This window comes from Helianthus annuus, chromosome 1 (genome assembly GCF_002127325.2).
Source record: "Helianthus annuus cultivar XRQ/B chromosome 1, HanXRQr2.0-SUNRISE, whole genome shotgun sequence".
In the NCBI taxonomy this organism is placed as follows: Eukaryota; Viridiplantae; Streptophyta; class Magnoliopsida; order Asterales; family Asteraceae; genus Helianthus; species Helianthus annuus.
The window spans coordinates 63353681-63375211 of NC_035433.2; the positions used below are offsets into that span (position 1 = coordinate 63353681).

At 38.4% G+C, this 21531-nt stretch overlaps 4 protein-coding genes, 1 long non-coding RNA gene and 1 other non-coding gene across 6 annotated transcripts; 5 read left to right on the top strand and 1 right to left on the bottom strand.

The window, feature by feature from the left end:
• Positions 1 to 2225: 2225 nt before the first annotated feature.
• Positions 2226 to 2600, top strand: LOC110900211 (cyclin-dependent kinase F-4). Its single transcript, XM_022147150.1, has one exon. It carries the CDS (start codon positions 2226 to 2228, stop codon positions 2598 to 2600), a length of 375 nt encoding a protein of 124 aa, XP_022002842.1.
• A 336-nt stretch (positions 2601 to 2936) lies between these two features.
• On the top strand, positions 2937 to 3264 carry LOC118481662. The gene is made up of 3 exons (XR_004865855.1): positions 2937 to 2992; positions 3068 to 3109; positions 3212 to 3264. It is a non-coding gene; the product is annotated as an uncharacterized LOC118481662 (long non-coding RNA).
• Positions 3265 to 7093: 3829 nt separating this feature from the next.
• On the top strand, positions 7094 to 8680 carry LOC110900136 (cyclin-dependent kinase F-4). The gene is made up of 3 exons (XM_022147060.1): positions 7094 to 8167; positions 8242 to 8320; positions 8439 to 8680. Exons 1-3 carry the CDS (start codon positions 7094 to 7096, stop codon positions 8678 to 8680), a joined length of 1395 nt encoding a protein of 464 aa, XP_022002752.1.
• Positions 8681 to 10803: 2123 nt separating this feature from the next.
• Positions 10804 to 19835, top strand: LOC110900045 (cyclin-dependent kinase 10-like). Its single transcript, XM_022146977.2, has 4 exons — positions 10804 to 10925; positions 11256 to 11561; positions 19515 to 19665; positions 19740 to 19835. The coding sequence occupies exons 1-4, from the start codon at positions 10804 to 10806 to the stop codon at positions 19833 to 19835; spliced, it is 675 nt and encodes a 224-aa protein (XP_022002669.2).
• Positions 16651 to 16757, top strand: LOC118482853. The gene has a single exon (XR_004869033.1). It is a non-coding gene; the product is annotated as a small nucleolar RNA R71 (small nucleolar RNA).
• Positions 19836 to 20048: 213 nt separating the features above from the next.
• LOC110899970 (sorting nexin 1) lies at positions 20049 to 21323 on the bottom strand. Its single transcript, XM_022146897.2, has 6 exons — positions 21307 to 21323; positions 21095 to 21248; positions 20937 to 21005; positions 20756 to 20835; positions 20598 to 20658; positions 20049 to 20455 (listed from the first exon to the last, which is right to left on the bottom strand). The coding sequence occupies exons 1-6, from the start codon at positions 21321 to 21323 to the stop codon at positions 20246 to 20248; spliced, it is 591 nt and encodes a 196-aa protein (XP_022002589.1). The 3' UTR covers positions 20049 to 20245.
• Between the last annotated feature and the right edge of the window lie 208 nt (positions 21324 to 21531).

Sequence of the window (21531 nt, forward strand, 5' to 3'; positions counted from 1 at the left end):
CTAACTGCAAAACAGAACACCGTTAGGACTCGTTACAGGAATGGGGTTATTCCTGTAACCACCCTCCAGCGTGAGAATAAGTCTCGGTTTGGGAGAAAGTTTAAGTGTATAGAGAGAAAGAGTGAACGAGAGCAAGATGATCCATACCTTAGATGTTTGCCTTTATTTATAGTTTACCATTAGGGTTTCCCTTAACTTAGGATGGGCTCCGATAAGTTAGGGATTTGCATGATCTTCCCAAAAAGTTGGGGATTTGGTTACGTAGTTTATCCATGCAGAATAGAACATTCTAGAATAAACATGTGTAATTAATTATTTATAATAAAATAATAGGTAATGACCGGGTTGGGTTAGCCGATCCGGGTCATACCTCGTCAGGGCGCAACCACTATCATACACTAAACTTTTCCTCATCCTAATTTATCGAGACCTGTGGTGAACCACTCAGTCCTTTCCAGTAGTCTTCCAATACATCCATTCCCATACTTTTTGTCAAGGACACAGAAAAAGTACCATTCCAAATCTCTGCTCTTTTGACTTGGACAAACCTGAAACAACCAAAGATAGCATAACTCATTCACAAATCACATATATCATCATGATCTATATGTATAACAATCAACAACCAGATAGTCAATTTCATAACAATATGATCCTTAAACTACAGAATCCATAACAACATCGATCATAACGCTTACAATGAGCGTTGTAGCTTTCTTCATCGTCACCGGAATTGATTTAAGTACATCATAAGCTGCCTAATCTATACTCAATTCCATAGTAAACCATTTTGACAAAACTTCCAAAACCAACTTCGCCAATGTATGTCACACATGTCTTGTTGTCGGGCACCTGCGGCATGCCTAAAAAACAAAATCCACATAGTGGTTAATTTTTAAACCATCAATTTTATAATAATAATAATAATAATATCAAACGAAAATAAACAAAACAGCATAGCGAAACTTATACGCCCTCCTACGAAAATACATACAGTTCTTAATTAGCTCAACTCAACTATAAATGAACCACCGAATTACCTACCATAAACTACAGCTGAATAAAACGTATAACAAATCAAAACATTTAAACATGCGAAATGTCACTACATCACCAATTCGAAACAACCCAATGAAACAAAGCAGCTAATTAGACTAAACTGTTTATGGGCAAAGTTTATACATGTAAAGCATACAAATTCGTAGAGGCAAAGTTTATACATGTAAAGCATACAAATTCATGTGGGTCTATGGGCCCCTTTCCCCTGTTCCCTATTAATAAGTTGAATAAATAATACTCCTATAGCCCAAGCAAAACATGAATGAACTCAAAAAAGAATAAATGAACGGAACAATTAAGAATCGAACCCGGGAACCTTACTTCCATTACGAGTTGCGGCATCCAACAAGCTGCAGTCATCGTGTCTTACATTTTTCTAAAATAATATACAATATCTATATATTTTTAAATAAATTTGGGCCCTCTAAGACTTTGGGCCCTATGCGGTGGCACCTCCCGCACAGGCCCAAAGCCGGCCCTGCACCGCCGACACAACCGTCGTCGACACCGCTGTCATCCATTTTGTATACGGTTTGAAAAAACACCACCACCGCTTGACGGCCCAATAACATTACCACCGTCCTCTCCTGCGTGAAACCCCACCGCTGTCACTCCTCTGCTATCCATTGAAAACCACCATTCATCAGAGAGGCCACAAGTGGTTCGGTCGGAGATAGTCATGAAACAACTCCTCCCTCTAAACTCTATCTCTCTGCAATTGTGGTTTAAGGAGGGTGAGGGTTATGCTATGCGTGGAAGGATTAAAATTGATGGTTTGAAAATTAAGCGGATGTTTGGATTAACTTATTATTAACTTCTTAGAAACATCTCTTAAACCCAACAACAATCCTTATATAAAACCAATACATACATGTGTATATATGTATACTCACTTAATTATATACGCACATACGCCATGCATAAATATCAAAAGATCGATGAAGTTGGTCGTGGATCATACGGTGTCGTTTACAAAGCATTGAATCTTCATGATGGTGCACCAGTTGCAATCAAGAAACTTTACACAAGAAAGTACTCAGTAAAAGACTGCATCAATATAAGAGAAATCAACTCACTCATTAACCTACCTAAACAACCATCCAAACATAGTCAAACTTAAAGAAATAATCAATAAACAAGGCATCGTGTTCTTGGTATTCGAATACATGGAATGCAGCCTCTACGATCGTATAATCAACCAAACGAAACCCTTCTTAGAATCTGAGATTCGAAACATGTGTTTTCAAATTCTTCAAGGTGTTGCACACATTCCCCATCAAGGCTACGTTCACCGTGACCTTAAACCTTCAAATCTTCTTGTTTCCAAGAATGTGATAAAGATCGGTGACTTTGGTTTCACCAGCGAGTGTAGTAGTCACTCACCATTCACCCATAATGTTACAACCCCTGCGTATCGTGCCCCAGAGGTTTTTCTTGAATCTCTGGTGTATGATATTGCGGTTGATATATGGGCTATGGGTGTAATCATGGCGGAATTACCCTCAAACCGTTGTTTCAAGGTTGTTCTGGAGCCGATGTAATGTACAAGATATGTAAAGTGTTGGGGACACCAACAGAAACTACATGACTTGGTGGGATTGATCTTGCAAGGAAAATGAAGTATCAGTTTCCTGTTGGGCTTTTTGGTTGCCAGTTTTCTGCATTGATACCGAATGCAAGCGCAGATGCGGCTAATCTGATTGCTTCACTTCTTTCATGGGACCCAGGCCAACGGCGATGGATGCGCTTCAACATCCGTTTTTTGATAGGTTTTACCATGTTCCAATCATAACCTTATGTTTAAACCGCATTTTTGTGTGCCATTAGTTTAATATATATTATGAACACGTTTTCTTTTATGTGGGAACTTACATTTCAGGGGCTCTGTCACATCAGTGAGTCGAGTCCAGATCGGTTGTCAAAACCAGAAGATGTAATTGTTAACACATTGGTTACCGTCTTGTATTCTTTCAATCAGTTGATGGTTATGTTTGTTGATTTGTTTCAGGCTTTCAAGGTTGGAGACCTTGTTGATGTTAAACTAATTGAGGTTTGAAGTTCTTTCCTTGTATGCCTAACTTTTCATTTTCTTTAACAAAAAGGGACTTGTTTCAGTTTTTTGGTAGACTTTTGTTTTCATTGTAATTTACAGATCAATAAGAAAGGACAACTTCGATTAAGCCGAAAAGCACTGCTTCCAGATCAGATCAGGGTACTAATAAACCTAATGAAAAAATTAATATATATTTTTTTATTATAACTCATTTATTTATTAGAATAAAAAATTAGAAAAATGGCAAATTACTCCAGTACACATTAACGTTTCAGTGAGTCATTTTTTTTTTTTTGTTCTTTTATGATTTTTTTTTAATCTTTTTATTTGATTTACCATATATTTATGTTTTTATTTTAGTTTTTCCAATCATGATTTGAACTCCAACAACAATACCGTTTCAGCCATGAATAATCTAAAAATAAATCCAAACAATGAAATAAAAAATATGACAAAACTAATCAAATATTAAACTTGACGCATTACCGGTTACAATATCAGATACAAACAAAACAAAAAATGTCAAATAAAGTCGAGTCACAACCGATCTCAATTTCAAACAGATTAAAAGAAAACATGTCAAAAAATCCAACCAACTTAGTGATCGTTATTCATTCTTCTAGGCTTAGCGGGACATCTTGCCCGGTTATGGGCAAGTCGTCTACAAATACCACAAAGCACGGTCCTTTTCTTCTCTTTAATATCCATTCCATTTCGTAGGCTTGTTGAGCGAGGATGACCCCTTTTATCTCGTTTTAGATCTGAATTGGGAAGTAATTCTCTAATAGATGATTGTTGTGGCCAATATGCTTCATGAGGGAGTGGCGAAAACTCATACGGCCAAGTAGCACAATAATTAACAATTGAGTAGCATTTATGAACATATTGCCAAGTGTTTAAAGAAAGATTGGCACATGCACTCAAAACATGAGAACACGGATACTTGAATATCTCCCACTTACCACATGTGCAAGTTTTTTGTTCCAAATTAACTATTTGAACATTTTTTCCCTTTTGAGTTATTACCTCAAATATTCCTTTTTGTCAGTTAAATGATCTTAAAGAATGTGCACTAGCTTTTGACATCAAAGCTGCTTATTTTGCAGCAACATGAGGAGTATACACATCTCCGTTAGCTTGAGCACTAGATCCCATTGGACGCCTTACATCAAAATAGTTAACCAATCTATAAAATGTAAGTTGAACACATGCTCAGGGGCGGAGCACCCTCGGGGAAAAAAATTTAGTGCTAAGTTCCGTCGAAAATCCCGTCCGCAACCCTTGGAATTTTTCGTCCGCACCCCTTGAAATTTTTCGACCGCACGCCTTATGAAAAAAGTGTTATCAATTTATATTTTAATTTTTTTAGTAAACTCTTATTTTAAAAAAAAAAATACTACCTAAATTATATAACTTACCTAACTAACTAAACCCAAATACCCATACCTTTACCCACTTATAATTCCTAACTAGCTAGCCCACTAAGTCTTAGCCCATTAACCAAACCCAACAATATTTCAAACTATAATAAAATAATTAAAGCCCAAAACCTTTAGAAAATCTCTCCCTCTCTCTCTCTCTCTCTCTCTCTCTCTCTCTCTCTCTCTCTCTCTTGCGTCCCTGCATTGCCAACGAACAACATCACCAAAACGACAACAGTCCAGCAGCCGGCGACCACCGTAATCAGCCACCATACCACCGTTGTTCGACACCAAATCTAACCGGAATCCGAACACGGGTAAGTTTCTTTGTTATTTTGATGATTTTGGTTGATATTATAGGAGAAAAAAGGGTAATAAAGTTGTTAAATAGGTTTGAAATTTTGTGTGTTTTGACGTTGTTTATGGTTGTTTAGATGATTTTTAGAGTGATTATGTTGTTTATATATTTTTAGGGTGATTACAACTTACGTTATGATTTCTAGGGCTTGAATAGTTGAAAATTAAAATTGAAATATTATGTTATGGAGCGACGAACTTATGTTATATAGAGAAAGGATTGCTTAAGAAATTAACTTTAGATTATGTTTTGGATAGATTTTAAAAAATGAAAACCCGTAGGACGTCGACGTTTTAATTATGTTTGTAGCAAAGTTTGACATGTTTTTGATGATTATATAATGGGTGGTGACAATACGAAGCCAAGGGCATTTATTACGAGAACATAGAATCAATGTAAAGAGAATGCCAATATGAAGCCATTAATAAGAGAATCAATGTCAATATAAACTTACAAAAATTGTGGTTTGAATGTCACAGAATCAATGTCAATATGAAGCCATTAACAATCAATGTCAATATGAAGCCATTAATACCCATGGCATTATAGCCTAGTGGTATCTTGGTGGTGGAATAAGGCTTATGACCATTAGGTCATGGGTTCGATTCCCACAAAGGGGGTTTTTCCCAGATTTATTGGGTTTCCTCCTGAATTGGTGTATAGGCATTATTGCCTACTGGAGATGGATATGATCGGGTGGTTCTGCTGGTGGCACGATAATACTCCAGTGGTCCGTCAGTGATCCAAATTTGCCGTTCAAAAAAAAATATGAAGCCATTAATAAACGGAGAATCGTATCAATATAAACTTTCAAAAATTGTGGTTTCAACTAAACCCTAATGCAAGATTGTTTCAGATGAGATGATTATGGAGATACCTATTTCGCGATCGATGATCTATGCTCTCGTAATGAATGATTTAGTTGGCTTTGATGGAGTTCCGCGATGGGGCAGAGAACATGGAGGGTTCAATAGTAGATGGAGGTATGGAACTGATAACTGAAACGTCCGAGGGAGTTTACCCCTTTTCTAATTTTTTATTCTAATAAATAAATGAGTTATAATAAAAAAAATATATATATGGAAACACTATTTTGGTAAATAGTTTTGAAGGAACGCTAAAATGGTAAATATTTTTTCCCCTAACACCACTTTGGGAAAAAAACTCGACAAAGATCAAGCAAACCAAAGGGTGATGTTTACCAAGAGATATGTAGGCCCCCGTAAAAATGAGTCAAAAACGAGCAGCAGCAAACCTGATACTGATGCATCTAGTGCACTAGTTAATGGAGAGGCTCAAGTTGGTTGAAGGAACATTGAAAAATATAGTGCACTAGTGCACTAGTTATGATTCTACAATGTAAGTAATTTGATTATTCTTCTGGAGGCCAGTCAAAGAAAAATATAGTTATAAGGACTAGCTGATGCTGCATTGTAAATTTGATTTTTCTATAATAAATTGTGTTTGTTAACATTTTAAACTCAAATAACTTGTGTTGGTTAGCTTTTTCTTTTTTTAAAAGCCAAATACGTAGTTATATTATTTTGTTAACGTTCCAATATAAGATTTATTAAAATGGAGTTGCGTTCAAAGTAAAGTAACGACAAGCGTCATGTTTTCTGCTATCGATAATATTTCATTTATCATTGAATTTGATTTTCTTCTAATAATTAGCTTGTGTTTATTATCCTTTAACAAAATATCTAAATACATAATCATGTCTGTTTTCAACATTCCAATACAAATTTTGTTGAAAACAACGATATCGGCCATACTGTAGCGAGCAAACTGAACCGAACCGAACCAATGCCGACCTAGCAACAATGTTACAGTTATGAATATTTATTTTTATATTTTTGATTGATTTTCTACTAGTAATTAAAAATCATATCATTGAAAGTTAGGGTGTTTATCAGGCTGGTTTTCGGTTATTTAAATGTGTAGCTTTTGGAATTAATTTCCAATTCGAACTCGAACCTATTTTAACTTCGTAAATTTGAATTTGGGTTATATACGGTTTGTTAAAATACCTCAAAGAGTAAAACTTGCAGCCTAAGATACTCGTATAAAGATAACAATCCTTATATAAAACCAATACATACATGTATATATATGTATATTCACTTAATAATTCAACTCTCTTCTATCCATCTTTGTATCCATAATATTGTCATTCTTCTTTGTGTGGTACGTACGTACATCATGGATAAATATCAAAAGATCGATGAAGTTGGTCGTGGATTATACGGTGTCGTCTACAAAGCATTGAATCTGCATGATGGTGAAACCGTTGCGATCAAGAAACTGTACACAAGAAAGTACTCGGTAAAAGACTGCAAGAATATTAGAGAAATCAACTCACTCATCAACCTAAACAACCATGCAAACATAGTGAAACTTCAAGAAATAATTAATAAACAAGGCATCGTATTCTTGGTATTCGAATACATGGAATGCAGCCTCTACGATCGTATAATCAACCAAACGAAACCCTTCTCAGAATCTGAGTTTCGAAACATGTGTTTTCAAATTCTTCAAGGTGTTGCACACATTCACCGTCAAGGCTACGTTCACCGTGACCTTAAACCTTCAAATATTCTTGTTTCCAAGAATGCGATAAAGATCGGTGACTTTGGTTTCACCCGCGAGTGTAGTAGTCACCCACCGTTCACCCATAATGTTACCACCCCCGCGTATCGTGCCCTGGAGGTTTTTCTTGAATCTCTGGTGTATGATATTGCGGTGGATATATGGGCTGTGGGTGTAATCATGGCGGAATTGTTTACCCTCAAACCGTTGTTTCAAGGTTGTTCTGGAGCCGATGTAATGTACAAGATGTGTAAAGTGTTGGGTACACCAACAGAAACTACATGGCCTGGTGAGATTGATCTTGCAAGGAAAATGAAGTATCAGTTTCCAGATGGGCTTTTTGGTTACCAGTTTTCTACTTTGTTGCCGAATGCAAGCGCGGATGCGGTTAATCTGATTGCTTCACTTCTTTCGTGGGACCCGTCTATGAGGCCCACAGCCATCGATGCGCTTCAGCATCCGTTTTTTGATAGGTGTTACCATATTCCGCGTTCAGTTTGTCATGAACCGCCTATTGTTACGCTGTCGTTGATCAAAGTGCCGATATTGTTTCGCATGGCGATGGAGCGTGAGTTGTTGAAGAAGGAAGCGTGTTTGAGAAGTTGCATAGTTGATGAAGAAAAGGGTTCAAAAGAAGAGTTGGTTCATATGCTCCCAGAATATTTGTTTGATTATGAGATGGAAAAGGTAAGTTTGTTTATAACTCTATTCAATATATAATGTATAACAAATATTTAGCTTATTCAAATTGTTTATTACAGGAGTCCAAATGTAGGTTCACTGAGTTGGCACCAACGGTTGTTATGGAGCGAACGCATGGGTTGCAATCTTCTGCAGAAAGTACCTTAAACTTGATAACAGTATTATATAAGTGGTTAATGTACCAATGTTTGTGTGCGAATGAAGAAATTTCGGAGAATTTGAATTTAATTTGTAAACTTTGTTTCTTTTATACTAGTATTATATAAGTGGTTAATGCAGAAAAAAACATCGATCATCATTGAAGAAATTGGCGGAAACCCCGATGATCATACGATGAAGTCCGAAACCGTTGATGAAATCCAAGAATACGTAGGTTTAAGTAGGGAAGACTTGAAGTATATCGCGACAAGCAGGATGAGTCTCGGTGATCACGAGACCAATAATAAGGGTACTACTGATGATGGGGGGGAACACTTAGAAGAAGAACAAGACCCATGACGAAGAGGATGGGGAGAAGAAGCAGAAGGGCACTACTGATAATCATGGTGGCGACTATAAGACCTTCAAGGACGAAACTATAAAGGCGATGGGGACGGCCATGGGGAAGCGGTTCATTAAGGTGCTCGGAAAGCTAGAAGAATGGGTGGAAGAAAAGGTCAAGGGCATAGTCACATGGTTTGTGGTACGCTCTGGTACGAGAACGTGAAATGGGGTCGCAATTCGCTAGGTCTCTAAAATTCGGTACGAGCGGGGGTAGGCTCATTCTGGATCGCTTCGGTACGATTTACCATATAATATGGTATGATGTACATGTTGAAGTTAACTATAAATAAGTTGGAGGTTCTTAAAAGCAAGATCTTGACATAGTTTGGATAAGCAATACCAACATCCTTCAAAGCAAGATCTTGACATACATGAAGAGAAAACTTGAAAACAAACTTGACAGAATTTGGTCGGATTCTCTTCAAATTCTCTACGGCACAAACCACTCTGAATTAAAGAAAATGGACCTCACCATGGTGTTCGGAACCTCGAAATTAGTAGAAAATGTACCTTTGGCCGGAAAACGGTCGCCGAAAGGTTCGCTGGAAAACCGCCGTCGGCATGTGCCGCCGTGGTCGGCAGCCGCCGTCGCCACGGCTCCGCCGTGTGGTGGCTGGATTCTGGTCGACGGATCTTGTGTTCTAGAGAGAGAATGTAGAGAGAGGTTAGAGAGAAATGAGGCAGAAAGATAAAATGTTTGTGAATAATGAAGGATGTGGAGGTATATAGGGGTTTATATACCTAAGTTTTGGTGGAGTGGGTTTGAACTTTGAAGCCCATCAGCCAAGCTCATCCTTCTTCAGCCCACCATTGTCTGCACACAACTCCGTTCCAGCTTGTTCTTGCGTCAGAATTCTCGTTTTCTCACGTAAATTTCAATACAAATTAGTTTATAAATTAAAATAATTATTTTTATGCTCAAAATATTAGTATTTTGCTGATATGGCATTAAATGTCGTGCACACGCGCTACGTGTTGAAATCGAGTAAGTTGATCTACTTGCTGATTCTTGTCGTTTCAATGACCCGAAAGTTACTGTAACTTATAAACATACTTTTTCAATAATACATAAGTATTCTAAACATATTTATTACGATTAACGCACGAACTCTTATTATCCCATGCGCAGTGTTGACCGTATACACGTCAAAACACTATGTATCTCTCCTAAATGCTAACTTTTAAATCTTAAAGATACAATTTCTTTCTTAATCATAAAGTTTAAAATAGAGAGTCAAACATTTGTCTTGAGTTATATTTTCGGTTGAGTCTTTGTTTTCTTGTACACTAATCGGGTTTTTCAATGTTAGTGTGTTCTTAAATAATCATTAGTTTTTGTCTACATCTTAATTTAAGATGGTGTTTGTTTTTCTAAAAAAAAATATCTACATAGGCTTTTCTGTCTGTTCCATGCACATTGTCACCTGCAGACTGTTAGTTTTTTCAAATATGTTTCATTAAAAAACATTTTCGCGAGCACATGTTTTCTGCTATCGATAATATTTCATTTATCATTGAATTTGATTTTCTTCTAATAATTAGCTTGTGTTTATTAACCTTTAAAAAAATCTAAATACATAATCATGTCTGTTTTCAACATTCCAATATAAATTTTGTTGAAAACAACGATATCGGCCATACTGTAGCGAGCGAACTGAACCGAACCGAACCAATGCCGACCTAGCAACAATGTTACAGTTATGAATATGCTTTTTTATATTTTTGATTGATTTTCTACTAGTAATTAAAAAATCATATCATTGAAAGTTAGGGTGTTTATCAGGCTGGTTTTCCGGTTATTTAAATGTGTAGCTTTTGGAATTAAATTCCAATTCCAACTGGAACCTATTTTGACTTCGTAAATTTGAATTTGGGTTATATACGGTTTGTTAAAATACCTCAAAGAGTAAAACTTGCAGCCTAAGATACTCGTATTATAAAGATAACAATCCTTATATAAAACCAATACATACATGTATATATATGTATGTATACTCACTTAATAATTCAACTCTCTTCTATCCGTCTTTGATCCATAATATTCTGTCATTCTTCTTTGTGTGGTACGTACGTACATCATGGATAAATATCAAAAGATCGATGAAGTTGGTCGTGGATCATACGGTGTCGTCTACAAAGCATTGAATCTGCATGATGGTGAAACCGTTGCGATCAGAAACTGTACACAAGAAAGTATTCAGTAAAAGACTGCATGAATATAAGAGAAATCAACTCACTCATCAACCTAAAAAACCATGCAAACATAGTGAAACTTAAAGAAATAATCAATAAACAAGGCATCGTATTCTTGGTATTCTAATACATGGAATGCAGCCTCTACGATCGTATAATCAACCAAACGAAACCCTTCTCAGAATCTGAGATTCGAAACATGTGTTTTCAAATCTTTCAAGGTGGTGCACACATTCACCATCAAGGCTACGTTCACCGTGACCTTAAACCTTCAAATCTTCTTGTATTCCAAGAATGCGATAAAGATCGGTGACTTTGGTTTTACCCGTGAGTGTAGTAGTCACCCACCGTTGACCCAAAATGTTACAACCCCCGCGTATCGTGCCCCAGAGGTTTTTCTTGAAACTCTGGTGTATGATACTGCGGTTGATATATGGGCTGTGGGTGTAATCCTGGCGGAATTGTTTACCCGCAAACCATTGTTTCAAGGTTGTTCTGGAGCCGATGTAATGTACAAGATGTGTAAAGTGTTGGGTACACCAACAGAAACTACATGGCCTGGTGGTCTTGATCTTGCAAGGAAAATGAAGTATCAGTTTCCTGTTGGGCTTTTTGGTTACCAGTTTTCTGCATTGTTGCTGATGTGCGTGTAGTGTAATATATTTTTAATGTATATTTAAGCCCTTTTTACACTTTTAGCCAAGTTTTAAATTTATAAAACACGATATTCACTAACACTAAACACACATATGGGCAAGTGCACCCATCGTGGACGTAGTATAGTGTTGGTAAGATACCGAGGTCGTCCAAGGACACAAGAGCTTTTAGTACCGGTTTATCCTCAACGTCTAATCAAATCAAAAAGGTTAGAAAAGGTTTTTAAACTAAGAAAATAAAAACTAACTAAATGCTGAAAAATAAAATAAAAACAGATAGACAAGATGAATCACTTGGATCCGACTCGTGTATTAGTATAACCTTTGATTATTTTCGCACTTTTGCACTTGTTTAAGAGATTATCTTAGTTATTGTAGTAGGCCCCTCTTTTGAAGGCGACGTTACCCTCAACCCAGTAGTTTGAGTCAGCAAGGATACAATCCTAAAGGGTTGGATAATTGGAAGATAATGAATTAAGTTATTAATGCAAATTATGGTAGGCCCCGCTTTTGGCGGTGACGTTACCCTCGACTAAGTAGTCTGAGTCAGCAGGGATACAGTCCTAAATAGCCGGGTTATAGTATTAATAGTAGTTAACTTATGAGGGGGTTAAAGAGTTTGGATCCCCGCCATCCAATACCTATGGGCATTGAAGGAGATCCTACTAAATTTGACCCAGGTCCCTTGCAGGACCTCTAAACGCTGAACAAGGGCAAGACCCTTACCAAACCGTTCCCTTAACCCCCGACCAGGTAGCCAACATACCTCCATATAGACCGTGGAGATATGAATGGTGAAAATCTTTTATTTTATATAGACAGTAAAATAATGCCAAGACACCACGGACAAACGATAAGGAAAGATCACCTTCAACATAAGCAACTAGTTATTAAAGTCATTAATACAAAACCAAATAAAAAGTGCAAAAGATTAAAAATAAAAGGTATTATACTAAACACTTGTCTTCACCAAGTGATGTAAGAGACTTAGGCAAACATGGCCTTGATTGTCAAGAACTCTTACGATCAATCTTGGATCCCGAGACGACTCACACACTCTATGATGGACAATGGATGATGGTGGTGGATGATGGTGTTGTGATGGTGGTGGGTGGTGGATGAAGTGTGAGAGAGGTGGTCTGCCAAAGGATGAGTTGAAATGAAACCAAGCACTCCTATTTATAGGCTGAACAGAAGGCTGGGCACGGCCCCGTGTCCGCTGGACACGCCCCCGTGCCCGTCTGACACCCTCTCTCTTCATTATTTGTAGTTCGCAAATACAATTAATGCGCCTGCTGTACTTTCGCCACGCCCCCGTGCTCACTGGACACGGCCCCGTGGTGGGCAATAGAAGCTTCTATAGGTTTGTCTTTTCTGCTGCTTCTTGGGCACGGCCCCGTGCTGGCTGAGCACGGGGCGTGTTCAGTCTTCTGCCTTCTCTTTTATGCTTGGGAGGATGCCGTTGAGGGGTCGGGCAATCCACTTTTGTTCGTTTTCTTGTATTTATGCGAGAATTAGCTGTCTTTTTGCTTCTTTTGTGAATTTGAGCTCATTTTATCCTGGAAATACAAAAGGAAGAGAAAAACACTCTTTTTCCAACATTAGTACTTAAAAAGGGTTAGTTTTATGCCTCAATTGATGTGATTTATATGTTGCATTTTACACACATCAAATACCCCCACACTTGAACTTTTGCTTTTCCTCAAGCAAAACTCTTTAATATGTGGCTTACACTCCCAAATGGAATGGGTAGAAGAGAAGGTTTTTGGCCTGTCATAGAGTGTCGGGAATCCAAGATCTTTTTGGGTTTTATTTTTATTTATTTACAATCCTATTCGTTATGATTTATTTAGAACGTTTCATAAGAGAAATTACTTATTTGGGCATAACATGCCTCTTTAAAATTTCATTTATATACAAGTTCACATACCTCACGGGGGATCACTCAACACTCGGCCGAAGGTGTATTTTTTAGTGAATCACTCGAAAGCGGCATGGAACTTATTTCTACCATAAGCTTGCCAAGCAATCAATCCTCCTCCTTTTTAACTATATACCTTTGTAAATATCAAGAGGACTTTTTTGGGTGAAGGGTTAAGCTTGGGCTAAAGGTGGCTGGTTGGGTTAGTGGTTAGTAAAAGGGCGAAAAGCGTAAAAAGCGTCGGTTTTCGTAAAACACTTTGTTTTAGTGACTTTTTATTTTGAAGTATTTCCTCAAACAAGCTTTTGTTTTAATAGCTTTGTTTGTTTATTTCTAACTTCATCATTTTTTTTTTTAGTCACACGAAAAATCGAGCTTGTTACTAAAATAAAGGGTGAAAATAAAAAGGTTTTTGGTGGGTGAAAAGGTTTTATGGTAAAGAAATGAAAGGTTTAGGCTCAAAGGGGTTAACTAGGGGGATTTTGGGTAGGTGGTAAAAAAATTGAAAAATAATGGTGTAGAAAGAAAAATGGTTAGTCCTAATGCCTCCATCATTTACTTACTTGGGTTTAAGTTGGTAAGGACCGGGAATGAATCGTCGTGGCAAGTGCTAGAGTCGTAAGAACCAAGCGGCTGTTCACACAAGAAACGAAAAATGAGCATTTAGTCTAAAGATGTAAATTTGTATGCTCAAATAAAGGCTCAAAACTCACTTTTGTGGGAATGGGTTTTTATGTGATCAAGTATATACAATCAAATTTTAACTAAGCTCGTCATGCCGTTTCATAATTTTCTTATGTTGGTTCTTGTTATCACGACGCTCTCGGTTGTAAAATTGTAAAAATATAACCTTATTAATCTTAGGATTCCTAACTTAAACTTTAGACAAGTAAAAAAAATGAAAATTTTTGAAAAAATTTGGGGTGTTTAGCGGTTCCAAAAGAGTTTTGTGTAAGGCTTGTTTTTTTAGGACTTGCAAAATTTCAAGGTTTTAGCTTCCCCCCCCCCCCCCACACTTAAATTACACATTGTCCTCAATGTGTCCCAAAAATAAATTTTTAGGTTGATTGGATGTGTAATGTGGTGTTAAAAAGCAAAGATTTATGTTACTGGCAGTCTGGACACGGCCCCGTGGGGACCGGACACGGCCCCGTGTTCAGGTGCCAGTAACAAAAATTTAAGAAATGAGACAGAAGCCTGGACACGGGGGCGTGTCTCATGAACACGGCCCGTGTCCAGTTACCTGAACTGGGCATCTTCCTGCAGGGGGTTCAGCACGGGGCCGTGTTGGTTGGGCACGGCCCGTGTTGAACCTTCTATAACGGAGAAATTTGTGTCGGGTTGCCTTGTTCTTGTGCATGGGTCCATTTTTCCCGTTCCCCTTTTCATCCCTTACCACCATGAGTGTGTTTTATTCCTGCAAATTAAAACTAAAAGATTAAACTAAACTAAGGATAGTTCCGCGGAATACCTCCGTGGTGCGCCACGTTTATAAGGGTCCTTGGCTAGACCCAATGTGAGGTTCTATATTTTCTGAGTGGGATGGTTGGCATCCCATGTTACACCGTCGGAGAGCAGCATCCAAACTCGAATCAATAACCTTCATGTAGTTGACCGGGTCGTCGTCTTCTATTCTCTTCCCAACTCCGAATTTTACTTCATCATCCCCGTACCTCAAGGTGAGTGTCCCGTCATTCATATCGACCACTGCTTGTGCGGTGGCAAGAAATGGTCTCCCTAGTATGAGGGGGACCTCCGTGTCTTCCTCCATATCAAGTATGACAAAGCCGGCTGGATAGACGAATTTCCTTACCTTTACCAAGACATTTTCGATGACACCTTGCGGGAATTTGACGGATCGATCAGCAAGTTGTATGCTCATTTTTGTAGGACTCGTTGTTCCTAGGCCGAGTCTTTTAAACATTGATGAGGGCATGAGGTTAATGCTAGCCCCAAGGTCGGCTAGTGCATTACGAACGGGGGAGTCCCCGATTGAGCAGGGAATCGTGAAGCTTCCGGGATCGATTTTCTTTTGGGGAAGTTTGTTGAGTACGAGGGCAGAGCATTCTTCGCCTAAGTTAACTAATTGCAAAGTTTCAATTTTCTTTTTATGAGTGAGGAAGTCCCTCATGAACTTAGAGTATTTCGGCATTTGGGTTAGGACATCAATAAAAGGAATATTGACATGCAATTGTTTTAATAGACTTTCGAATTTTGCGAATTGCTCATTGGTCTTTTGACGAATTAACCTACCGGGGTATGGAACTCGAGGAGCCTTGGTAGGCTCTGATCACGGAGGGGAGTTCTTTTCCTGCAGAGGCGGGGGTACCGTTTCTTCTGTCGGTGGTGGCGCTTCTGCAGGCCCCACGGTGCGGTTTCGTAGCGTGATGAGATGAACTTGTGCTTTTGGGTTTGTTTCGGTATTGCTTGGTAATGCACCTTGTGGTATCTCGGAAAAATTTTGAGCTATTTGATTTAGTTTTTTTTCTATGTTTTGAATACTAGCTTGTTGATTTCTAAAATTTGATTCTAATTGTAGAAACCTTTCCGAGTTTTTCTTTTCAGTGTCGGAGATGAGGCGAGATACAGTATCTTCAAGCCTTTCTCGTCCACCTTGTTGTTGAGTGAAATTTTGTGACTCATTTCTTGGTTGTTGAAAGTTTGTTCGTTGGGTTAGTTGGTTACTACTATTGCCGGGCTCTCTCCAACCAAGGTTTGGGTGGTTTCGCAATCCTTGGTTGTAAGTGCCCGTTGGAGGACCCGACGGCCTAGGTCTATTATCAAAGTAGCTTACCGACTCTTGTTGATTGTCTGTTTCTTTCATACAACTCCAATTTTCATGTGGCCCACCACACCCTTCACAAGCCATAACCGAGACTGTTTTTGTCATTTCTAATTTTTTTATTTTTGAAGAAAGGGCCTCGATTTGGGCTTGTAAAGAAGTGCTTTCATCAACCTTATGGGCGTCCGGGGCAATAGATTTATTGCCTCGGGGGGTGTGCCACTGAAAATTGGTTTGAGCAATTTCTTCAATTTGGTTATATATTTCATGCGGGCGGCAATTACCTAAAAGTCCCCCGGAGCTAGAGTCAAGTGTCTGCCGTGTGTGTGGCAACAGTCCATTATAGAAAGTGGATACTTGTTGCCATATCGCAAGGCCATGATGTGGACACTTGCGTAATAGCTCCTTGAACCTTTCCCAAGTTTCATATAAGGATTCCCCGTCCTCTTGTGAATATGTATTAATTTCAGTCATTAATTTAGCTGTTTTAGCGGGAGGGAAATACTTATATAGAAATTTTTGGGCTAGTTCATCCCAGGTGTTTACCGATCCAGCTGGGAGGGCGTTGAGCCAAGCTTTTGCTCGGTCTTTTAGTGAAAAAGGAAACATTCGGAGGCGGATGGCGTCATTTGATGCTCCATTGATCCGAAAGGTATCACATATTTCTAAGAAATTAGTAATATGTAGATGGGGATCCTCGTCCGCAAGCCCATGGAAGGTTGCGGAGTTTTGGAGCATTTGTATCAAATGCGGTCGAAGTTCGAAGTTATTGGCTTCAACATTCGGTGCATTGATAGCGGCGCCTAGGTTACCTACGGTGGGTCGTAGATAATCCATGAGGGTACGTTGGTCCGCCATTGGAGGTGGATTCCCCGAAACTTTCTCTTGGTTTTTAGCTTTCAGTCTTTTTCTGAGAAAGCGTTCGGGTTCTTCTAGAGGTTCTTTTATGTCCTTATTAGAACTGGAGCTCATACACTATGTAGGATGGCGTCTGGTTCCAAGTCCTGCAATAAAAACAGAAAAGAATGCTGGTCAGAAGGTTCACCACGGCCCCGTGCTCAGTGAACACGGCCCGTGGTCGGAGTTACAGTGATTGTTTTCCAGATCCCAGTTACTGGAAAGTTGGACACGGCCCCGTGTTGCACCGACACGGCCCCGTGGTCAGCCTTCTGTAACTTGGAAAACTAAAAACTGTCAGTAACGATGCTGGGCACGGCCCGTGTCCGACCAGGCACGGCCCGTGCTGAGCTCTGCAGAAGCTGAAAAACTTAAAAAATCCTAAAAAATAAAAAGAAAAATAAAAATATGATTAGGCCGTTGATTCCTAACTTTCTTAAAATCCTTGTGTCCCCGGCAGCGGCGCCAAAAACTTGATGTGCGTGTAGTGTAATATATTTTTAATGTATATTTAAGCCCTTTTTACACTTTTAGCCAAGTTTTAAATTTATAAAACACGATATTCACTAACACTAAACACACATATGGGCAAGTGCACCCATCGTGGACGTAGTATAGTGTTGGTAAGATACCGAGGTCGTCCAAGGACACAAGAGCTTTTAGTACCGGTTTATCCTCAACGTCTAATCAAATCAAAAAGGTTAGAAAAGGTTTTTAAACTAAGAAAATAAAAACTAACTAAATGCAGAAAAATAAAAATAAAATAAAAACAGATAGACAAGATGAATCACTTGGATCCGACTCGTGTATTAGTATAACCTTTGATTATTTTCGCACTTTTGCACTTGTTTAAGAGATTATCTTAGTTATTGTAGTAGGCCCCTCTTTTGAAGGCGACGTTACCCTCAACCCAGTAGTTTGAGTCAGCAAGGATACAATCCTAAAGGGTTGGATTATTGGAAGATAATGAATTAAGTTATTAATGCAAATTATGGTAGGCCCCGCTTTTGGCGGTGACGTTACCCTCGACTAAGTAGTCTGAGTCAGCAGGGATACAGTCCTAAATAGCCGGGTTATAGTATTAATAGTAGTTAACTTATGAGGGGGTTAAAGAGTTTGGATCCCCGCCATCCAATACCTATGGGCATTGAAGGAGATCCTACTAAATTTGACCCAGGTCCCTTGCAGGACCTCTAAACGCTGAACAAGGGCAAGACCCTTACCAAACCGTTCCCTTAACCCCCGATCAGGTAGCCAACATACCTCCATATAGACCGTGGAGATATGAATGGTGAAAATCTTTTATTTTATATAGACAGTAAAATAATGCCAAGACACCACGGACAAACGATAAGGAAAGATCACATTCAACATAAGCAACTAGTTATTAAAGTCATTAATACAAAACCAAATAAAAAGTGCAAAAGATTAAAAATAAAAAGTATTATACTAAACACTTGTCTTCACCAAGTGATGTAAGAGACTTAGGCAAACATGGCCTTGATTGTCAAGAATTCTTACGATCAATCTTAGATCCCGAGACGACTCACACACTCTATGATGGACAATGGATGATGGTGGTGGATGATGGTGTTGTGATGGTGGTGGGTGGTGGATGAAGTGTGAGAGAGGTGGTCTGCCAAGGGATGAGTTGAAATGAAACCAAGCACTCCTATTTATAGGCTGAACAGAAGGCTGGGGACGGCCCCGTGTCCGCTGGACACGCCCCCGTGCCGGTCTGACACCCTCTCTCTTCATTAATTGTAATTCGCAATTACAATTAATGCGCCTGCTGTACTTTCGCCACGCCCCCGTGCTCACTGGACACAGCCCCGTGGTGGGCAATAGAAGCTTCTATAGGTTTGTCTTTTCTGCTGCTTCTTGGGCACGGCCCCGCGCTGGCTGAGCACGGGGCGTGTTCAGTCTTCTGCCTTCTCTTTTATGCTTGGGAGGATGCCGTTGAGGGGTCGGGCAATCCACTTTTGTTCCTTTTCTTGTATTTATGCTAGAATTAGCTGTCTTTTTGCTTCTTTTGTGAATTTGAGCTCATTTTATCCTGGAAATACAAAAGGAAGACAAAAACACTCTTTTTCCAACATTAGTACTTAAAAAGGGTTAGTTTTATGCCTCAATTGATGTGATTTATATGTTGCATTTTACACACATCATTGCCGAATGTAAGCGCGGATGCGGTTAATCTGATTGTTTCACTTCTTTCGTGGGACCCGTCTATGAGGCCCACAGCTATCGATGCGCTTCAGCATCCGTTTTTAATAGGTGTTACCATATTCTGCGTTCAGTTTGTCATGAACCGCTGATTGTTACCCTGTCTTTGATCAGAACGCCGATATTGTTTCGAATGGCGATGGAGTGTGAGTTGTTGAAGAAGGAAGCATGTTTGAGAAGTTGCATAGTTGATGAAGAAAAGGATTCGAAAGAAGAGCTGGTTCGTATGCTCCCAGAATATTTGTTTGATTATGAGATGGAAAAGGTAAGTTTATTTATAACTATATTCAATATATAATGTACAACAAATATTTAGCTTATTCAAATTGTTTACTACAGGAGTCCAAATGTAGGTTCACTGAGTTGGCACCAACGTTTCTTATGGGGTGGTTCTCCGAACGCATGGGTTGCAATCTACTGCAGAAAGTACCTTAAACTTGATAACAGTATTATATAAGTGGTTAATGTACCAATGTTTGTGTGCGAATGAAGAAATGTCGGAGAATTTGGATTTAATTTGTAAACTTTGTTTCTTTTATACTAGCAAAAGTCATCAAAAGTGTATAAACAACAACAACAAAACAAAAAAACAAAAAAAAAAAAAAAAAAACAAACTGCAAGATAAAAGGAATGGTTTTCAAGCACAACTAAACTCAAATGTTTATTCTGGTATGTATATAGAACATAAACAATATAAATTCAAAAAAAATGTGGCGGAAAATAAAGAAATAAAATGTTCCTTATGTTTGTTAGGCAGAAATACACGACTTACAACTTCAAACGGGTTGTGTATTAAGATACAAACAAACGAAAACATAACGAGTACTCTGGAGAAATGAAACATGTTATGAGACAGAGAGAGACTCGAGTTTTGGAAGAAGACTTCGCCAAGCATCAGCAATAGCATTGGCTAAACGGGCTTGGCCCTTTGCAAATTCATGAAAAGCCCGACCCATGTCTTGTGTCTTTTGCTCTTGAAAACGCACAATCTCTTCACTCATTAACCGTACAATCGTCTCAAATCTCCTGGTTGCTTCCAGACTATTGCCTTTTAGCTGCATTCCGTTTATAATTGCATATACGAAGAAATGAAAATTCTATACTTTGGGAATACTTGTTCTAGAGTTTATACTCATATATATACTCTTTATATTATTAAAAAAATGCAGCATAGAAATAAATAAATAGCAGACTTACCTCCTCATATTCACGCTCTGCATCGTACAACTTCTCAGATCGAATTAGCCTCATTTTGTTGCTGAAACATATACGTAAAACAAATATGTACTTATGTACCATCACTACAAAAATAATAATAATCTAAATTTCTAAAAATAAATTAATGGAAGTCGTACAGATCAATTTCCTTTAGCTTTATCGTTTCAGCCAATTCACACTGCTGCTTAAACGCATTTGCCCTCTCTGCTATCGTACCCTGTGTCACATATCACAAGCAAGAAAATGATTTAACAATTAAAAAAATGTATGTGGTCAATGTATTTGGTCAAAGACAGGATTCGGAACCCAAACACTTGCCTTGATTGATTGCACAGAACGCACATAGTCTTTCAAAGGTTCTTCAAAATTCATTAAAAGATGTTGGGCCTTAACAATAGAGCACATAGAGAATTTAAAATTCTATTTTATTATTTCAAAACTGATGTAAACTTTTAAAATAATAAATAGAAACTGACTTCTCGTTGCAGTTTGATAGATAGCATCTCTGATTTTGCTCCAACTTCAGAAAACGCAGTCCCAAGAGCATCTCCTTCACATGCACCGAGAAGCTTAATTGCCTTACCGAAATCTGCTAGCGATTGCCCCAATTCTGTAGCAATAACACAAGTTCTGATTACAAAATATATAGTATTTTATTAATAATCTATTAAAAAAATCAGGATGTTACGTTCCGTGTCTTACCATACACAATAGTACACTCTATGGTTCTCATACGACTATCACTATAATCCCGTGTGCACCCGCGATTACATTGATCGTCACATGATCCGCATAACTTGTACTAGTTGTGTATGAATTAAGGTATAAATAAATTCAAAAAAAATAAGATTGCGTGCATAGAGGCATAGCATATAAGCATGCTTGTGTTCCAAATAGTATGACAACGTAAGCG